Below are 20432 nucleotides of genomic sequence, written 5' to 3' on the forward strand. Positions count from 1 at the left end.
TGAATATTTAAATAAATGACAAAAACAATATTAATAAAAACGAAACACGAGTAGGTAGAAAGAAATTGCAATTATTTTTAAACAACCTATGGGATATAGAATGAAGCCTTAGTGGACTGGACACGGTTTGTGCAACCCTTGGTCGTACAGCTAACTAATGTTTTGAAATAAGGGTATTCTATCATAGACAAGAGCGTCACATTACAATGTGCAGTTCATAACAATTTGGTTAGGGGCAGCTTATAGGCGATATCATACAACTATTATTTTAGTTTTACATTCTTGTTTTGAACTACGTGCCATGTTTGGCGATAGTAGTTGTGTTTAATACCGTCCATTGCATTCAAGACATGTATATATCAATATATATATCATTGTGCTGGATGTTTTTTGCCAATCAGAGCGATATGTAAGTGCGTTATGTGAGGTAGTGTTGAAATATACCAACTCGGTCTACTTTATATTGAATCCTAATAAATTCTCAAAGACATGTATTTACCATTTTCTACAACATAACCTCGAGAATCAATACGAACATGTATTATATGTCTACACCATTCTCATTGCGTTTGTTAAATAATCGGTACATTTACTTACAGTTGCTGGAAATAAGCGTTTTTTTCATCCGTGGCAAATTGTTGCACAAATATATATATCATATTAATTAATAACATCGTCTCCTATCCATTGCACGACATGATATGTATAGTGGCGAACACAGTAGCTCATTTTAATGATAATAGATACATGATTTACATTATTTAACGGCAGTGGAAAACACAAAAAATAAATTCGATATGTTATCATGATGAAAGGTTTAAAGCTGACATCTTGGCAGAACTCCGCTCACATTTCTGAAAGAGTTACTAAAGATATTGGTATGAGGTGTTACTAATATAGACAATTCAGATTCTTCGATATATTCAATGCAATGAATCTTCCTACAAAATATCTTAGTGCATTATCGCAGTTATATGTATATACATGATTGAGGTGACCTTGAAGCTGCAATACGTATATCATACTAACCAGTGGAATACAAGGAGACTGTTTGCATCATATACAAAACACTGTACTGTACTAAGCAACAAACCATGTCGATTATTGTTATACATCTCCGTCGAGTGGTTGTAATATAAAACCGCAATTGGGTTCTTCCTTGAAATGTACAGCTTAATTAGTTTGTGCACCCGGTATCCAAATTAACCGATCTCCTCGACATTACGCCTCAGGTGGTATTGCGTTAACCGTTATCGTCCGGCACCGCATACATGTTGATCGTTGCTGTATCATTACTGGAGTCAATCGGTCTCAGCTATTCTTTTCCGTAAATGAGTCGGAAGTTGTACTGGTAAGTATTAAGGAGAAAACTGGTTCCTCAGCGAAGTGTGCGTTGTTCTTTTCGAGCTATGATTTCTAGCTATGATGAAAAATAAAAACAAAATAAAAAAAGATTATTATCGTGTTTGAATTGGTTATTGGTCTATATGAACCATATGGCAAATGTGTTAGTTCCAGGGTAATTGATAGAATCGCAGTTGCTAGAAGCACGCCCAGAGAAAAGTGATGTATGCTCCAAATACGAACTATCTTGTTTAGAGATATATTGTGCGAGATAGTATCAGGTATTTGGTTTTCTCGACAATTGCTAAAGCAACCTATAGTGTTCATGGTAGAGTTGGTCACTAGTATAATACATGATCATGTGTTGAATTGTATGTGAGTGCATACAAATAGCAAAATACATATGATGCAGATGGAATGTGATTTATCAAATACGAATCTTGGCGCCATCGACAAGGTCTAGACGTCTAATCGAAATCCCTATTGAATATGCGTATACATAACCCCACATCTTCAAAATTGAAATGTGATACCATAATACCTAGGTAATGCCACTGTGGGAAGCAATTAATTGGGCACGTGATTTCTCTTCAAAATAAAACCAGAAACATGTAACATTTACAAACATGTTAGAGCTATACGATCATTTGTTTCACTAGAGAGGTTCGTCAAAACATGTGACCATTGTTAAAACATGAGTGCTCTACTACACCTTGTAGACTTGTACAAGGGTTCATAGATCACGTCTGTATTATTTTTGTTTTCTATGTTACAAAGATTTTTCTGAAGTTGTGATAACACTTCTGTAAATTCATCAAAACAAATCACTATACGAGTATACAGCCTTTAACATATATTATTAAAATAATGTCTATGCTTATCCAAGTCAAAACAAGGCGTAGTTTCAGAATGTTTTCAGAATTAGTTTATCCGACATGGTATAATCGTCAATAATAGAAACATATTTTCAATTAATCAAACAATATATATTAGTAATATAATATTTAAGCTCTGTCATGTATTCAACTAAAGTCGAAATAAAGTGTAGTTTCAGAATGCGCTTTGGGAGAAGTATAATCTCCAATCAATTCTTCCTAACGTATGCAAAACAAGTCACGCCTAACAGCAAAGATCAAGGTGACCCACGTGTAAATTACTTCTGCGTCTTAAGTAATTAGTGAGCACAGTGGCAGAGATATCACTAGTATAACAATTCGTAGTGATCGATTGCCCAGCTAATTGTGAATTTCATGTGTACACTACACATCCCCCGGCGTGTACTGTGTACGTTTCGGAAAGCATGTTGTAATCCTAGGGCATTGACGCCGACTCGGTTTAAACGATAGAGCAAAGGCTCACTATTCATCGTCATTGAGAATTTGATAACTTTTAACAGGAGTGCTGGACAGATGTCGCATTTGTGTACATTCGCTAATAGTGTTTATAGGGAATCCCTCAGGAGTGACTATAGAACGTCAAATTTATTAAACGGATGTAATAATTTTCATTTCTTTTTCAAAAGACAATTTCTACACGGGTTAAGGTAGCAGGACTATTATTTGCATACTTGTTTTCATCTTCTAATTGGGACCAAACGACTACAAATAGACCCAGGAAAGTATATATTTTTGGAATCGCCAGACTTCAAGCTTTTCAAAAGTGTGTTTGTCATGCCCGTATCTGCACTCTACGGTGCGTTACTTAATCAAAAGTGAAATTACGCATTTATGCTGGTAATAAGAAGTTTTGTTTTCACTTTTCCTAGTTGTTCAATAGTCTGGTAAATTGAATGTGTCTGGTCAGTTTTATTCAAGTAACGCGTTTTGAAAAGTAGTGTCCTGAATTTTAAATTTCTGTTTTAGTCGCATCATGGATGTACTAATTCTTAGTACATCCATGGTCGCATTGACCCCAACTCAAACCACAACACATTGATAAATAATCCATGAAATAGTTTGTCTGGACACATTCAAGTTTCTTTCATTGTCACCTTAAAGCTGTGAAAATTTGGTGTTATTCCGACGACAATAAGTATACGTTATTTTTTGTTAATGACCTTGTATTTTGAAAAACATAATCTCCTAGAAAACGTCGATGAAGTCACAGCAAAGATTTTCAAGTTTGTTTATCTGCACAAGCGATTTGTTTTTCCGTCAAGGTCTGTTTTAACATGTGTAGGGACATCCAAATGTGTAAGACTATTTTAAGCCAAAAAATAAAGGAATGGGATAGCTATAGTTCGATAAAATTGGCAGATGAAAACACTAAAATCAATGATTTTTTTCAGTGGCTGTGTGACCTTGTGTCTGACACATTCATATGCAAATTACTAATTTGTGAAATAAACCCAGGCGGAGACAAGCCACTCAAATGTTTGGAAACACTCATTGTGTGTCAGATAGCTTCTGATAACACATCCTAACATTGCTTTGTCTTGAGTTAATCTTTGAAACTTATAGGCACACAAATTAAACCTGTGTTGTTGATTTTAGAAAACACTACTGAATCTGCCTTGCTTTCCTTCAGAAAATCGACATTTTAACCATCTTACATGACATTCTAGGTTACGTTGACTTTGTCAGATGAAAGTTTATAGTGCATTTCATCAATTAATAAATAAATGTGAAAATCTTAATTTTCAACACAAATAATAGTCTCGCTACCTTAAATATATCTGATATTGTAGCCTCCCAAACTAGATAAAAAATATTTTTAAACTATATTTATGATTTTAGAGATGCATTGGTAATACAGTCCACAATCCAAGTGACGAATCGTCACTAGACATGGGTGAAATACATTTTTTGGCGAGGAGATTTTGTGGTTGGGACAATTTTAAATGACGTCGAAATCACATACGGATTTATATCACATACTCGTCTTAGTCGACATCTGAAACTACATGAATTGTTTGGATAAATATAATTCTCAATAATAATACAAAAATGATAATGTAAATACCACCAACATCAAGAGATATTGAGGTTTTCGTGACACTCGGCCATGGTGTCAGCAGTTCATTCTCAGGCTGCTTGCATGAACCAATTATAAGTTTTATAAATTAATATGAATTATAATATATTATTATACACCTGTCACCGTAGCGCCATAAGTTACAGCGTGCCGTAATTTTGCGGTATTTTACGGGGTATTTTCATCCTACCATATAAGGAAATGTGAATCCCAAATATGGAATAATTACGGGCGTAAGCGTTCTCTAATATTAAAAACAAACATGGCTGCCACCAGGGTTTGACCAGACTCCACACAAAGAAGTTCGCTGATTCTTTTACATTTCGGCATTCCCATGATGTATCCTTTGAAGGAAAAGTTGTATAATAATAATGTTATTACGAGGATACCTCAAAGTATGCACTCAGGCAGTACGCCGCGCCAGCTGTACTGTCTTCGTGCATACTTTGAAGTATTCTCGTAATAACCTCATATTATTACACTGAGTTGACATGGTATATATTAATTTATCCGAAGGTTGTCTAACAATTCATTTACGTATTTCTAGTTTAAATTAATAAGTTTGTACGTACTTGATCTTGTATTGTTACAACCATCGCGTTTCTCTCGGCAGCAGGTAAACACTTCCAGGAAACCCTGCCTGAACTTCTTCAGCATGAAGCAATAAATAATAGGATTGATGCACGTCGAAATGTGAGCAATCAACTTGAGTACAGCGGCCTGCACGGGTGTCAGAGTCATCATAGCCGAATGCATATCGTAGACGTACCAGATATTCAGGCACCAAAGAGGCGTCCAGCAAACGAAGAATACAGCCACTATCACGATTAGCATACCGACCACTTTTCTCTTGGCTGCATTGCTGGCAGAATTTCGCAATATCCGCTTTCTGTGTCTGGATGCCTTTTTGATGGAATTTAGCTTGAAACTCCCAGTAGTGTTGTTCATCTTGAAACTACCTTCTTCCGGTGCGCCTGTTTGTCGGTCTAATGTATTGATACGAAATGTGTGATTGAAAACTTTATTAGCACTGAGGTAAAATATTGGGTAGACAGTTTAATTAACCCAAGGTACGAATTTTATGTATTAATGGTGGCAAGGGTTTTGATATATGCACAAATTTGGAAGAGGTTAATTAATAAAATAAAGGACAAGTCCTACCACCAAATTTAACTTTGCCAAGTAACAATTATTTGTTATGCCTGACTGCATTGTCGCGTTCCCGGTATCTTGATGTTTTCGAAACCGGAAATGAAAGTTTCTACTATAGTAAAAATGTGTTTCAGAACGCGGACACCGTATAATGAGTTCCTATCAACACCCGATTGACAGCAGTATTGCGTGAATCGATTCATACATGAAAAACGATATATTCCCTTGAGTTAACCTATTCAGTACACGGGAGTAGATATCGTGTGTGTTCACACTCTAGCTTGCACACGTAATACTGATATAGTTGACACAAACACATGGCATATAAACTAAGTTGTGTGTAATATATTTTTTTATTTTCAAATGGCCCTCGAAATCTCATTGAGAGCGAGAGAGACGCGCTAATTATTTTTTTTTCACTGCGTCCACTGTTCTAATTACCGTGATTGCATGAATTTGTAGAACATTTTCGCGATGACAATACGTAGAGAAATGAACATTATTTCGTTAAATCTCGTTCCACTCTCGCCCCAACGTGTTTTCGGCAGCCATTTTTAAGAAAAGTGTATTATACGAGTTTGACTTACATTCGATGAAGACGTCTTTTTTCTCATTCTGCATACCCCTCCACAGATCTTTAATAACTAAACTGTACGCCACAGTCATCACAAACAATGGTGCAATCATAAGAATAAATAACAAGAATGTCTGAAAGGGAAATAATATCAAACATGTGACTATAATGTGGTAAATGAGCCTGCAATGGATTTGTAGGAATACGTGTAACGAGTCTCTTGGCTGTACTTTGTATGCGTTATTTCATTATACAACCATCAGACTTAAGTGGTTCCCATCATACAAACTGTTATGTACGATGAACATGCCAGTGCGTGCAACACAAATCGACAATTATCAAAGCTATTTTTATTCATAGCCGTTTCAAAGTGAAACAATCTTTATGGGTCGGCTACGTCGACGTGGTACCGATTACCATCTAACGATAAATAATACATATTTGCAGAGACACAAGCGTACAATGGGGAACAAAACGTGCTGAGCTACTTCGCGGCGAAATTGTGCAGGTCCCATTAGATCTGTACACTTCCTTTATGCTGTTTTACAATTGTCTGGGGAAATGATTATGCAAATCGCTCTAAAAATAAGCCATTCGTAATTTCCTCCCTCCTCGCCACATGTTCTTTATTTTCTGCATGGTCTCATCATCTACATTGAAATAGTTATTTTCTTATAGTGTGGAATTAAATCGCAATGAAAGAAATTACAGTGCAATGGTTTTAAATCGATTATATTCTCTTTTTTACCGCAGTGTATTCATCAAATGAATACCAGCTACTAGTTAGATATATTGGCATGTTTTCTTACATTTACCACATCAACGTCAGCTTATTATTTGGGAGTTTTCAAAAACAAAAGAAAGTATTATGATTCCATACCCGCCGTTTTAAGTTCAAGTTCGAAGTTTTTCATGAAGCTCACAATATCGAATTGCAAATTTATGTATGTGCATCAATGAGACATGCTACGAAAGACGATTACATTGTTCCTCAGTTGAGAAATAGTAAATCGGTATTTTCCATTTTGCTGGTTTATATGGCAACATCTGTTCGACCAAGAAGATGGTTTTCGGTATGTTGCAGGTTTACTTTGTTTCTGCTGTTTATTTCATTAATTCGTTTCTCCGAAAAATTTGAGTTCGAATGGCATGATTTTGCTGTCTATTACAGACCATTTGGGGGGGGGGGAATGGGTCAAATGTGTGGTTGAGTAACAAAAATCTATATGTGCTAGAAAGAACGACTCAAGTGGCAAAACACTAGGACAATTCTCATTGAATAATCACTGACGGATAAGTCCGTGAATCGATTGATTTGCTGAATATTGGCCACCGATGACTCAGTGTTATCCGCATTGAAGCAAAGCTACGCTATGTATCTCCAAGTGTGACACAATTGAATAGTAATGAATGCGACTATTTATTTCCGTGCTACTTAGTGTACGCTCGAACCAACAATTAGTAAATGCGTGTTCTTAGAACGCACTAATGAATCACCTTACCACGTAAAACTGATATGCGGCTGGACTCGGCCAGAAGTCGTTACATCGATACCTGTTCTCGGCGAACTGCTCCAGATTGGCAAAGTAAGCTGACGGAATGAAAAGAATAATGCCAATAAACCATACTGCGGTAATCGTCTTGTATGCATGGGACTTGGTCTGCCATCTACGCGAACTGAGCGGTTGGCAAATAGCGAAGTGGCGTTCTATTGATATAGCCACCAGAGTCCACACTGATACGAACACTGACAGGGCTGACGGGAAAATAAAATAAACACAGTGTATTAAGTATATCACGTTATTTCAGGTGCCAGTCACTATCAAAAAATTAGCACTACAATACAAACGTCGCTGGAGTATATACAAAGTAGTCTAAAATATTTCGCACACTTTTATTTCACACAAGCATGACAATCAAATTTACAAATAACTGAAAAAAGAACATTAACATGACTTTGAAAACAATTGCGCTGTTCCAAACAGTCTCAGACTGCTACGAGCACGCTCCGCCAAAGACAATATGACACGACGGATAAAAAATAATCAACATTGAAACAAATGTGATTTCTTTTTCTAAGTACTACATTTTTACGAGTCTTATTTTCCTGGGTTATGTTTCAAACCTGTCAATCTTATATGGGTTATATATATATATATATATATATATATATATATATATATATATATATATATATATATATATATATATATATATATATATATATATGTATCATTGTAGCAATCCCAATAAAAAGTTGATTTGCATTTCATAACCAACCATTCTTTTTTTTAATTTTACGGCCACTCAGTTTGAAACTCATAATGAAACATTCCGATCTCCTAAGACGGTCTCGCTACATAAATTAATTCCTAGCATTCTAGATCGAGTGCATCCAGGCATTATGGTTAGATTCTCCATTGATGCGTCTTGTTATCGTGATTGTCAACATCCGCAAACTATTGCGCATCAGCATGGCCGAGTAGATATCACACCGGCCAAATATTATACAAACTATCTTAATGATATATGGATGATTAGATGCATAACGGAATTGTCTAAATACACAAAATCAAAAACAAGATAATTATTAACGTTTAGAATGTAATTTTGTCAACACTAGATCATATTCACACATTTATGTTATAGCGAATAATTGTTATATATGGATAATTACAATATCGTTTATGATCCAGACCTCGAGGCGCCAGGTTAATCGATACAAAATACAAGAGGGAATACGTCATGGAAAGACTCTGAATCGATATAATAAGATTCGATGCTTACAGCATGTGTAAATGAGGATTGTTGTTACCGAGCGAAAATGCGTTGTAGTTAAGTCCGTTCGTGGGTGCGTCCACGCAGAAAGGATACGAACGTGACGCAATATAAAGTTTCAATTATGTGTTATCAGTACTTCTACGCTTTATTACATACCTACGGCATATCGGCTTACAATTATCTACGGCTCAGATATTATGACCAGCTATTACGCACTGATCACGATCGACCTAATCTGTTGTCAGACATGCGACAGGAGATTTTATACAAATTATTCTGCCTTCATTACAATAATCTCGCTTTTCTGCTGCCATCGTTGAAGTGAAAATTCACTCTCCATTGGAATGAGGTCGAGATTGCACCAAGTTTTTGAAAATCGTATTAATTTTTACTACGCTCGAATGCAACTTGGCGAGTTGAATTGCGGTATAATCGTAGCTGAGCTCATTTGTTATGCGACGCGACGTTGCTGTCGTTATTTTACATCTAGAATTTCGAAAACAATACATGCGTATAATTACAAACAAGTTTTAAATAGTAAATACGGGAATTTTATTTCACGGCTCGCCACAAACACTTCTGTTTAAAAAAAACACAGGCCATAGTTGCGGCTCGAATGTTACTCATGACTATAATGGGAAAATTGTATATTCCCAATGAAATGCATATACAATAAATTGTGGATATAATGATCTATATGTGTTTATAACAATGTACGCAACTTGACAAAAATATATTAGACCAAGTTGAATAAAAAAAACATTTGAAGGAGGATATATTAGTGAAATGACAATATTCGTTTTTTGTTTATTCTTCATACAATATGATGATGTCTCAACATACTTTAAGGTAGTGTTGTTTTGTAAATCATTTATTACATCTTACGGTCAAAATACGTGTAATTCTTTATCGTGACAGGCATAGATGGGGTAACACATACATTACCAACAGGTAGTATCACACACGCGCCGATTTGAGTTTACTTCGTTGTACAAAAGGTGTATCGCTGTACGTTTCCTAAACATTGTTGACGACTATTTCAAAGAAACACACTATCAAAAGCTACCTTCAAACTTGTGAATGTATTTTTTTCCTTTATTAGTGTACTCCAATTGATTAGTTTATTGGCACACTTCGATAATTCGTGATTTCGTTTAAAAAACGGCTTTAGCTTAATTTCTTACACATTTTTATATAATTGGAATTTTCATAAAGGCATTAATATTAAGAAACACTGCTCAGAGTAATATCTTTAGACGTACTGCAATCAGTATATGATTTTTGACTATTTAAGTCCACGATTCGCATTCTTTTTTTATTTGCGACTGATTTTTTTAAAATACCATGACTATTATTATAGTGCATGTCATTCTATATTATTTTCTTCAGTTTATATTTTAACACATTACAATGACGTTTATTCATTACTTGCACGCCTCCCCCCCCCCCCCATAGCGCCAACCAAACTAAATAAACACATTTTACACTATATGTCAGTGTCTACTGTAGGACTTATCATAAGGAAAAGTTAAACCATTTACAAAAGTGTATTTTTTCAAACGTTTCAATAATGTGCATTTGTATTAGCGTAAATAGAGAGCCTGAGTAATTGTTGTCTTTATTATGTGGGCTTGTTGGTGAAAATGCTTTACTTATTAGGACATTCTTAGAATCACTCCGCCTTGCATCTGGAGATGATTAATATGTTTACTGGATGTGTGTACATGGAGATGGCACTACACCCCACCCCACCCCCACCCCACCCCAATTTAGTTAAAGCCAATTTAGTTAAAGCCAAGGATTTAATAATATTTGATATTGTTTTAGTCTGCTGTGAATATTCAGAGTTCTTCTTGGATGCCACATTCGACAGCAGATTCCACTCCTGTCTAAAGTAGGAAATTACTTTATTTGACTTGCTTTCGGAATGCTTGTCCGAGATTTGTAAACTGAGATTATAGCACACGTGCGTTGTTGCCCGAGATGGTCCCGAATATCGTGGTAGTAGTGACCCGTCACATCGAAAACGCTCCATAAGTCGTGTAAACGAACGTAATTGTGGGAACTGGTATCATGTGATTGCACTGACCTGCTGCTATGCGAGTACAATTTTAAAATTTATTTTGAAAATCCGTTGGCGTTTTCGTAGTTAGCAATCTTTTCCTCATACTTCCCCGGTACTGCGAGCAGGGGCGGTGAAAACTGATCCGAGACGCCAGAGTTGCATGTTAATCAAACAAAAACTTGGCAGGCTCGAGGCGTCTTATTGCACCCCAAGTCGGCGACGCAAACTCACGCCCGTTGACCATACTCAAAGTGACGTCTCTTTTGAAATAGTCTGCCTTTGCGAATAGTTCAATGTGTGCGTTGGCAGACAGAATATGGATATGGTATGATATACTTCTCTACTGACGTCGTACTATGTGAACAGAACGTGGGATACAAGTACTAGTTCAGTACACAAACTATCGCCTGTCAGCAATGGGTCGTGTCACATAAATTAAACAAAACACGACATTGCAGTATTAATAGTTTTAATTCGTTCAGTATAACGCCGGGAGTGCCTCGTGTTGTCGCGTTATATGTCAGAGGAGATGCAACGTGCCGAATGTGTTCAAAATTGCGTTACCATGGATACAATGTCGGTAGTTGAAATATTCTGGCTGAAAATACCGTGCCGTACAACAATGAATGAGACTCACGGGAACGCTAAATTATACGGGAATTATGATTCTTTGTTGTTATAAGACGATTATAAATATGGCTATTGAATACGAAGTTCTTTTATAATAACACGTCTAGGAAAACGTTTAAAGTAATACAGTGCAGTGAAAAGCAAAATGCCCGACCAGTCTATTTATACGAAAGTGTAAACTCGCAAAACGCGAGATAAGTACATGGATTTTATTTCTAGAATTTAAAAAAAAATTGCAGATTATCTCAATAGTCTCACGAAAACAGTGTTAACACATACAGTAACTATAGAGTATTGGTTAATGCTGAGACCAAACAATTCAAGTAAGCAAAATCAAAATTCAAATTGTATTAATTACAATGTGTTGATGTAGTTTTGATATAATAACACACATACAAACTCTAGGAATATGTGGCTATCTGTTACATAAAGTAAACGCGCTGAAAATTGGACACATTGGTTATATTACATTACTGAAATATTATCAGTTTTACTCTCGAGTACTACAGTATCACTTATATTTTTTTTTCTAATGTTGCTATGTTGAAAGTGATTAGGGTTAGTATTACCATGGCAACATTGTCGCAATTATAGCTCAGTGGTTTCATATAACAACTACGCAGCATCTTAAAGGGTTTCTCACTTGCAGCAGGCATCGTTTCAACTAATTTGTCTGTAACGACACAAGTTGTCATCAATTACTCATCCATAAAGTATACGACACTCGCGTCACACAGTGATTATAATAATATAAAGAAGTAAATAAATACAAACAAACAAAATGAATGAATGAGAAAAAGTGTCAAAATGTTTATGGTATCCGTAGCAACCGTCTACTTCATCATCAAGTTTTTAGAAAGTGCGGCAATGAAACAATGTGTTGAAAACAATTATTGATTGTCCACATCCGTTGATTGCAACAAACAAAACAAAACAGATGATAATATCGTCGACTCGGACTCGAAATGACAATCATGCACTTTCACTTTCTACGCACGACTCGCGCGTTCGCGTTATTTTAATTTACGGCTCTGTTATTATTGATTGTGAATTTTGAAACGCAACTTCACTGTACGCATTTCCCTGTGTAATTGCCAAATAAATCTTACCCGAATAAGTATGTATTGAGAAAGTATTCGCACGGTGTGGAAATCTCCAATCACAAATGTTTAATAAATGCATCGAATAAATCTGTCTTTTGTGTATTTGGTATTGTTTATATATTTTCTATTGTTTTCGTGTCCACGGAATTTTGATTGGATATGCTGTTTATATTACTTTTCACGAGGTTTACTTATAAAAATCTGAGTCTTTGAGATAATCGTGTATCTACCAATTATGTTAATTTAAGATCGTGCTTCTGATTCGCACGTCTTTATACATTATTCGATTGTAATATTTATAATACCCCTGTCTTTGTTTACATATATTACAAATCATTCTTTTCCAAGCTAATAATTCTCAAATGAGTTTTTTATTTTGAAACAATAATGAGGACGTCCACATTTTATTTTATTGTACGTGACTTGCATATATATTTTGAATTATAATAATCAATTAGAGGGGTATTTTTAAATTTGACTTATTATTTCCTCACATCTTTAAATATGATTCGCTTGCAATAAATGTTGTATTATATTCGAATTAATTAAATCCAGGGTTCCCGCCATTGCGGATAGAGTTGTAAAACACTTCTAAGTCCTTCCATTTTCCCTCTAATTAAACATTTATAGCGGGTGATAAAACGTTTATTGATTTCATGAAACTATGCGCTATGTATACGGATATGTAATCAATGAACCGCATAAATCAGGCGAACGAGTTCTTAAACCAAAATTTACTATACCACGAACAACAGAGAAAATATATCAAAACAACTACTTACTTCGTTTTCTACATATATACGATTCGTGGTATTTAATAAATAAAAGAATGTCTTCTCTAGAAAATATTCAACAATTAATAACACGAGATTCGTTTTTGTAAACGTCATCGCGCGTCTTGCGATTCGATGTGCAAATCTTGTTTAGTGTTTGATTATCCCATAAATCACACGCAAACTTTTCTAACTTTAATAGTTACTTTTCACCAAACATGGCAGAGAAGACGGTGAGAACGTTAGTGCCGTTCATACTTCCTAGACTAGAAATAAAGACATTATTCGTTCAGAAGTAAGTAGAAATCGTGCCTCCCCTGTGACATTTTGAAATGGGCTGGTGACGTCGACACGTTTCGCCAATAAGACCTTGGTATGCGTCAGTAAACGAGGTCGCTTTATGCGATGGATTGAGAGGGAAATTGAAGTACGAAACTAAACGTTTATCGAGTTACTTGATACATCAATCGTCTCCTACGTGTGTCGACGCCTTCCGGTGCAGTCACCATATGGTCTCAAAGGCCCAATACAAACATATTAGAGATTTTCTATATTACGTGGTTCTAAATGTGATATTATGGAAACTGAGTAATGAGATTGTGTAATACTCTAATAAATAAAAGCATTCCACGAAGATTTCGTCGCGTTTCGTGGATTTTTTTTATTTTTTTAATTCAGTAATACTTCTCAATAAAATTAAGTTAGCCACAAAAGTCAATTTTAAAAGGGGATAAAATCAAATAAAAACAAGTCGTTAAGTCTCGTACTGTTTGCACTGAAAACTACTTCATATAACGTGCTTGATTCTTATATTGAATTGGTGGCTTTTTTTTCAGTATGGGGAATTTGATCCGGTGACAATAATTATAAATCATATTACACGATGGTTGATGTAACCTGGATTTGCTTAGCACTGATGTCGGTAGTCTAATGTATAAGAATGTGACTCACGTTGCTCGAGAATAATTGTTTCCCGAGATTATGGTGACTCCAAGTCACGTTTGTATTGATGCGAAGTATTGTGTGAGACTGGTGAAAATATTCGAATTCTTTGAGAATCGCAGCTGTTGTGGCATGCGTATGCATGTGTACGTAATTGTACTGCAAAATGAACATAAACAAGTTTGATTGTTTTACGAGTTTTGAAAAAAAAAACAGTTATAAATCACATGGCATTGACAAAAAATAGCAATAATGGGATTGTGTTTGACACGCTAGTTCCACGCCACTGTGTCTTCACAATAACGCGTACTTTGTACAGCAGTAAGTCACCGTGTTTACCAAAATAACAAGCTCTTTGTGACGCATTCCTGGCATTACCCCCGACGCCGAGGGAGTTACAACTATCGGGCATTTTAATTGATTGGTGTTTAATTGATTCATTCTATTATTTAGATGTTTTAACATTTTATATTCAGAAAATGTTATTGTTGTTCAATTCGTATCAGTATCAGATTTAAAAAAAATACACATATCATTACGCCTACGAACCCATGGCTTCAAGTTCATTCTTTCAATAAGGTTATTTATATGCTGTAAATTGTAATCATGGAAACGCCTAGAGTCCTCCCCAGATTTTCAAACTGCCTGGGGATAATTTTCGAAACGTATACCTCGTTGTGTTCATTTTATTCAATGTCTGTCATGTCACATTGCGTTGCGAGTAGACGAGCATAATCGATTTCTGGATTTCGCTCAAAATCGGGCAAAAAAAGCAACCCCGAACCAGTGTAGTAATATGTCTCTACGTGTACACGATTTCTGTGACAAACATCAATTCGGCACATTCAATTGCAGAGCCCATAACTTTCCACATGACGTCATAATGAAGTTAAACCAAGATGTAATTGAAATTTACATTTGTAACTAACACGTCACTTATCGTACATAATCACTTTCGCTTGAAATACTGTATAAATGTACAGTAGTACTACATTTCTGTGAGCAATGGAACGACTAATTAAATACATCCCGGAGATGATACTTACCTTGGCAGTACACAATGACTTTGCAGAATCCCGCACCAAAAATAAAATTTTGTAGAATAGCACCAATTATGGTAGAAGGCATACAAAACAGAGCAAATAACAAGTCACTAAGTGCCAGGCTGAAAAGAAATAAGTTGGTCACAGTTCGCATGCGTCTGTTTTGTATCAGAGTCACAATGACTAGCACATTGCCTACGATAGCGAGTAGAAATATTAGCGAGTAAAGAATGGCTGAAAGCTTCGCGTCCATTTGAGGGAGGTACGAGCCCAGTTCTGTACCGTTAATGAACGTTCCGTTCATCGCTGTATTCGAGTCTGGAATGTCGAATAATGTAAAGTTGCACACTTTTTTCAGTGTTTCAGCTCCCCATTCACGTTCCGTCTCGTTACACACTGTGTACCCATGCCCACCCGTGTATTGCACAGTCTTACTGGCGTTACTGTACAGCATGGCTTCCACGCCTGTCTTCCTTAGCATCGCTGTGTGATCTGCTCCGTAGGTATTAATAAACCCAGATTGTAGCATGCTCTAGTCAGTTCCAAAGAGTCTGACGTCGTGTGTCCGCCCGTAAATGTCCCTGTAACATACAAACAAAAATGAACCCTGAGTAGTTCTGAGTTAACTACGTACACTTGGAGAAGTCAGCGTCTTTTTATGTCAACACCTGCAGCTACTACTAATCACCGATGTATTTGAGCGTATCTATAGATGTTTTCAGCAACCTGATTGGCTTTCATACTGACTCGATTCGTTGACCGCCTCCTATCATGACCTGCCAACCATACCAAAGGCATAAATACGTGTGTTCATATTAAACGCAATCTAACAGGTTTCTCGACGCGTAACTAGTGAATACAAATATTCAGACGCGCATTGTCACGTTTACTAACTGACTGACTGATTCGCGTACAATCTCCTATGTGATGCGAAATTGATTTTTAAACCGCCCCTCGTGAATAATTGATTTTCGCCCGAGTGTCGCTGTGCATACTTAAAACAACCGGCGAATGACGTGCGAACAATCACCGACAGTCAGGGGAATGTTATATTATTAAATAAATGTGACATTTCCTTTCACCTCAGTGCAGAAGACATTCCTTTCCAGTAATCGTTTCCTCTAAAAGTTGATGATTGCTGAATTTATAGATGATTATCCCGCTTATTCCAATGATTGAAACTAAATTACAGCGCATATACCCGTACTGTGTTTATCTAATTATTGATATTCTGACCACACTGCCTTAACGACAGGATTATTATCCGTAGTTGTTATTACTACATTCATTATATGACAACTGTGCAATCACCAAACAACGAATTTGTCTTCTTTCAGCGCAGTTATTCATAGTTCAAAACATTGTCAAGTGACGTAACGTGCATTAAACAGTATTGAATTGGATCGGCCAAAAAGTTTTCATGGCAGCGTTTCATTGAATGCGTCACAAAACTGTACGTTTTTCTCTCAAATGACGCTGACAAGTTTAAAAAGGGTGAAAGCGAAATTAACGTTTTCTACAAAAGAAACATGAGAATAGCATTATGATGTTGCGCTATATTTGAATAGGAAAGCTTTCATACTTTTGTGATTAAAGATCTCTAGCAAATGGCTTGTCATCGTGTTTTTGTGGAGATAATAAATATTGAATTCGTGCTTTGCATATTCATTTGTTGTAGGTGAAACGCAATAACAGTTGCGCGTTTCCAATAAAACAATGTTTAAGACAACATAGCCGCGCTGCTCCAGACGTTTGTAAATTCGTAATGTACCGGGGGGTATAACATTTTAATTGGAATCACTGCATTTATTGAACCTAAAAAAACACAGTATGGATTGCATGTCGATTTGTTAATGGGAGGATTTGAATAAGACTGTTATATCATCATGGGACGGAGACTATTAGAATCAACGAAAGCAACGTCAACACGGGCCGCAATGCTTGATAGGAAAACTAGTTCTTGTTGTATGTTGACAATGTTATAAAAGAGTTGTCGAAATTGAACTCCGCATTACGGGGAAGAAATGAGTATATTATTACTTCGTTGTAAAATCACTAAATTGTCTTTTTGTTTTGAATAACAGTATTATATTTTTTGTTCGAATTCGGGCGCTTGTGTCCGAGTGCAGATGAACATTGACCTATGTGCGCATGAACCCACTGATTGTGTTATTTGTGTTACGAGTACATGCCTCTCCGATGACAAATTAAACTTTCGCAAATAAAACAGTCACTAACATCACTTGTTAACCAAATCCAGCTGAATGTTTGCGAGCGCCGCCATCTTGACAAGCCTCCTATGTATAGCAACGCGGTACGTACAAGTGGCAACTGCCAATCCACGCTTAACTGGACTGCATAACGTCACAGAGCTATTCTAATCTGAACCATTTATTAGCGAATTTGCGTCAACGTGAAGGCATGTACTAGCTGATTTTGTCAATTCGTGTTATTCAGAGACACTTTCAAATGAATTTAAAATCAAACTCGGAAAGCAAATGTTGCAATGTTCTGTGACACACGATTCTTGAACAATTGTCCGACGATCTCATTGAATACGACAATTTGGTCATACACGCATACATGTGGAAAACTATTGGAACATTCTCAAAAAAGAAGGTGAATGATTATTCCCTCATCTTGTAAGGAATATCGACTGAAGAATTGTCGTTATCTTCTTTCAAGAGAAACGAGAATACCGAATGTACATTTCCCAGTTAACGTCAGAAACAGTACTATCACCGACCGTATGGTACATCGAAATTTAAATTATAATTTATTCTTAGTTATTATTTACTATAATACAAAATATTTCACGCCGATACAAATGTGTTATGCTACGACTCATTCTATTATACTGCAAAACTATCATATGCAAATATTTTCGAATTAGTCAAAAGATGTCCATGACCTAAATTTAAACTAGGCAAATTGAACATACTTCCTCTTTTTCTCCCGTAATGAGTGGAACATTAGTCAGGTTAAATTATTCGTATTAAGAGGATATCAATACAATATACAACTGACCGAATGTCGATGTCTTCTGTTATTTGTCATGAACTTGAATTTGACCGTGTATCATACGTTGAGCATAATGTTCCCACTATTCTTAACATACTAGGTGTCGACTATTGGTTATATGTAAGGATATATTTAATTTGTTTTTCCGTCAATTTAATTTTCGTTGTGCATTTTGACTTTTTAATATATTACTATGTGTATTATGCTTTTTGGAAACCAAAGTAATTGCACAGAATATTTGTATGTCTCAAGCGTTATTTGCTTGTAACAAATTGTTCAAAATATAGTAAACGTAGAGTTAATAGTTTTGTCTGTTGGTTATAAACACAGAAAATAAAGATTACAATTGATGTTGTCATCTTTTGCATTTTGACATTCTGTGCAAATGCCTTGTGGCGTTTTGGAATATAGCAGTTTTGTAGCAGTGGACGGTGGCAGATTTATTGAGATCTTTATCTTTTCGTCGTCGTCTTCGTATTTATATTTTAATTGTGTTATATTTATAATAATTATCGAGTAAACCTTCCTATCATTCCAACTCAGCGGTAGCTACAAGTGTCTAATGACGTCATTCTTGACGTAATATCGCAAATATAGTAATGCCAGACAAATAGATAGTTACTTTACTGTCAACGAAGTTATGTATATGTGGCAACGAATACATGTTTTGCAAAATTGTTGTGTTTAATGACGAATTCAAGCTACTATGGGGGCAAGGGGATTCCTAATGTGTCTCATTATATGTGTTATGCAGACAAATAACACATTGCATAATCTGCATTTGTAAACGCTAAAATAGAAGTTGTTAAAATAGAACTTCTGATTTTCAGACAAATACAAAGCTATGTAATGTGTTGATTTTTTTAGAACGTCCGCGGATGCAAGCTTCAGCAGCATTCATATGTGAGTGTCGAAGGAAGTCTTTAACCAGCCAATGTGTGTTTTCCGCAATTGATTAATGGTACGGAAAGTTAAACAAAGAGTTCATGAATTTCAATACTCGTCTTGTATTCCATAGCAGATAGACCGTATGGCACGTCGTATACAGTATTGCAGTATACGTATACAGTACACACGGTCGTCGCAATATGTCTTACAGATTTTAGATTTCCCTGCCTACACATCCTAGTGTGAAAGATACAATTTAAAAACATACTGCTGTTGATTTATCATAATGTCATTTAACAATATGATCATACATTGTTTTTATTTTGTACGTATAATAATAATAATAATCACCGAGCATGTGTTATTATTATTGATGGGTTATTGTTTTCATTAAACTAAACATTATTATTACACAGGTACTACAGATTACTGAAAATGAGATGAAATAGTTCCCTTCTGAAGTTTAAACATTTTTTGGCATGTGTTGTATACCTTGAAATGTCATATGCCACAGTGCATTTTGACATTCTATTAACATTGTTGTACGTTATGGTTTTGCAAATTTGAGTGTTTTAAAGGTAAATTATGCGCACTCTCAGTCCGAGAACGTATAGCACAAATGAAAAACAAAGCCAATATCAGAATAACGTGCCTTTGAGTTTAATCTGCGTTTCGTCAAAAATCATCAAATTTTTCAAAACTATGAAGCTTTAAAAAAATCAAATGAAGAGTTTGAAACTCGCTATGACAATGACGTTCTCTGGATTCTGGGTCTCTGTCATTAAAAGTCACATTTGTTCTTAATCATCTATGTTACAATTAATGTTTGTCGATTAAATATTTCATCGTTTTATTTTTGAAAAACTCTAGAAATTTGTTCTGTTTGCTGCAATTCCATTGTCTTTGCTAATACTGTGACGAACGCGCATCTGCCAAAACGAATAGAAAACGGCGGGCTATTATTCTGAATTTAAAACTGTCCTTGCCCTCACTCATACTAATACCCTGGCGGCAGGACGTGTTTACGACTTTCCTGGCGATTGTCGTAAAGCCTGGGAACATAATGTAATTATAAAAGTACGCCATGATCTCGTCCTGACGTGTGGTGCGTGAAGAAGTTACTTTGACTCGTGACGCGATGTG

General features: G+C 35.8%; 1 protein-coding gene across 1 annotated transcript; it reads right to left on the minus strand.

Moving 5' to 3' along the window:
- Positions 1-704: 704 nt before the first annotated feature.
- LOC102805535 (cholecystokinin receptor type A-like) lies at positions 705-15909 on the minus strand. The gene is made up of 5 exons (XM_078008006.2): positions 15384-15909; positions 7546-7799; positions 6042-6177; positions 4890-5285; positions 705-1420 (listed from the first exon to the last, which is right to left on the minus strand). The coding sequence occupies exons 1-5, from the start codon at positions 15907-15909 to the stop codon at positions 1359-1361; spliced, it is 1374 nt and encodes a 457-aa protein (XP_077864132.2). The 3' UTR covers positions 705-1358.
- Positions 15910-20432: the final 4523 nt, after the last annotated feature.

This window comes from Saccoglossus kowalevskii, chromosome 4, assembly GCF_978046115.1.
Source record: "Saccoglossus kowalevskii chromosome 4, keSacKowa6.1, whole genome shotgun sequence".
Taxonomy (NCBI): domain Eukaryota; kingdom Metazoa; phylum Hemichordata; class Enteropneusta; family Harrimaniidae; genus Saccoglossus; species Saccoglossus kowalevskii.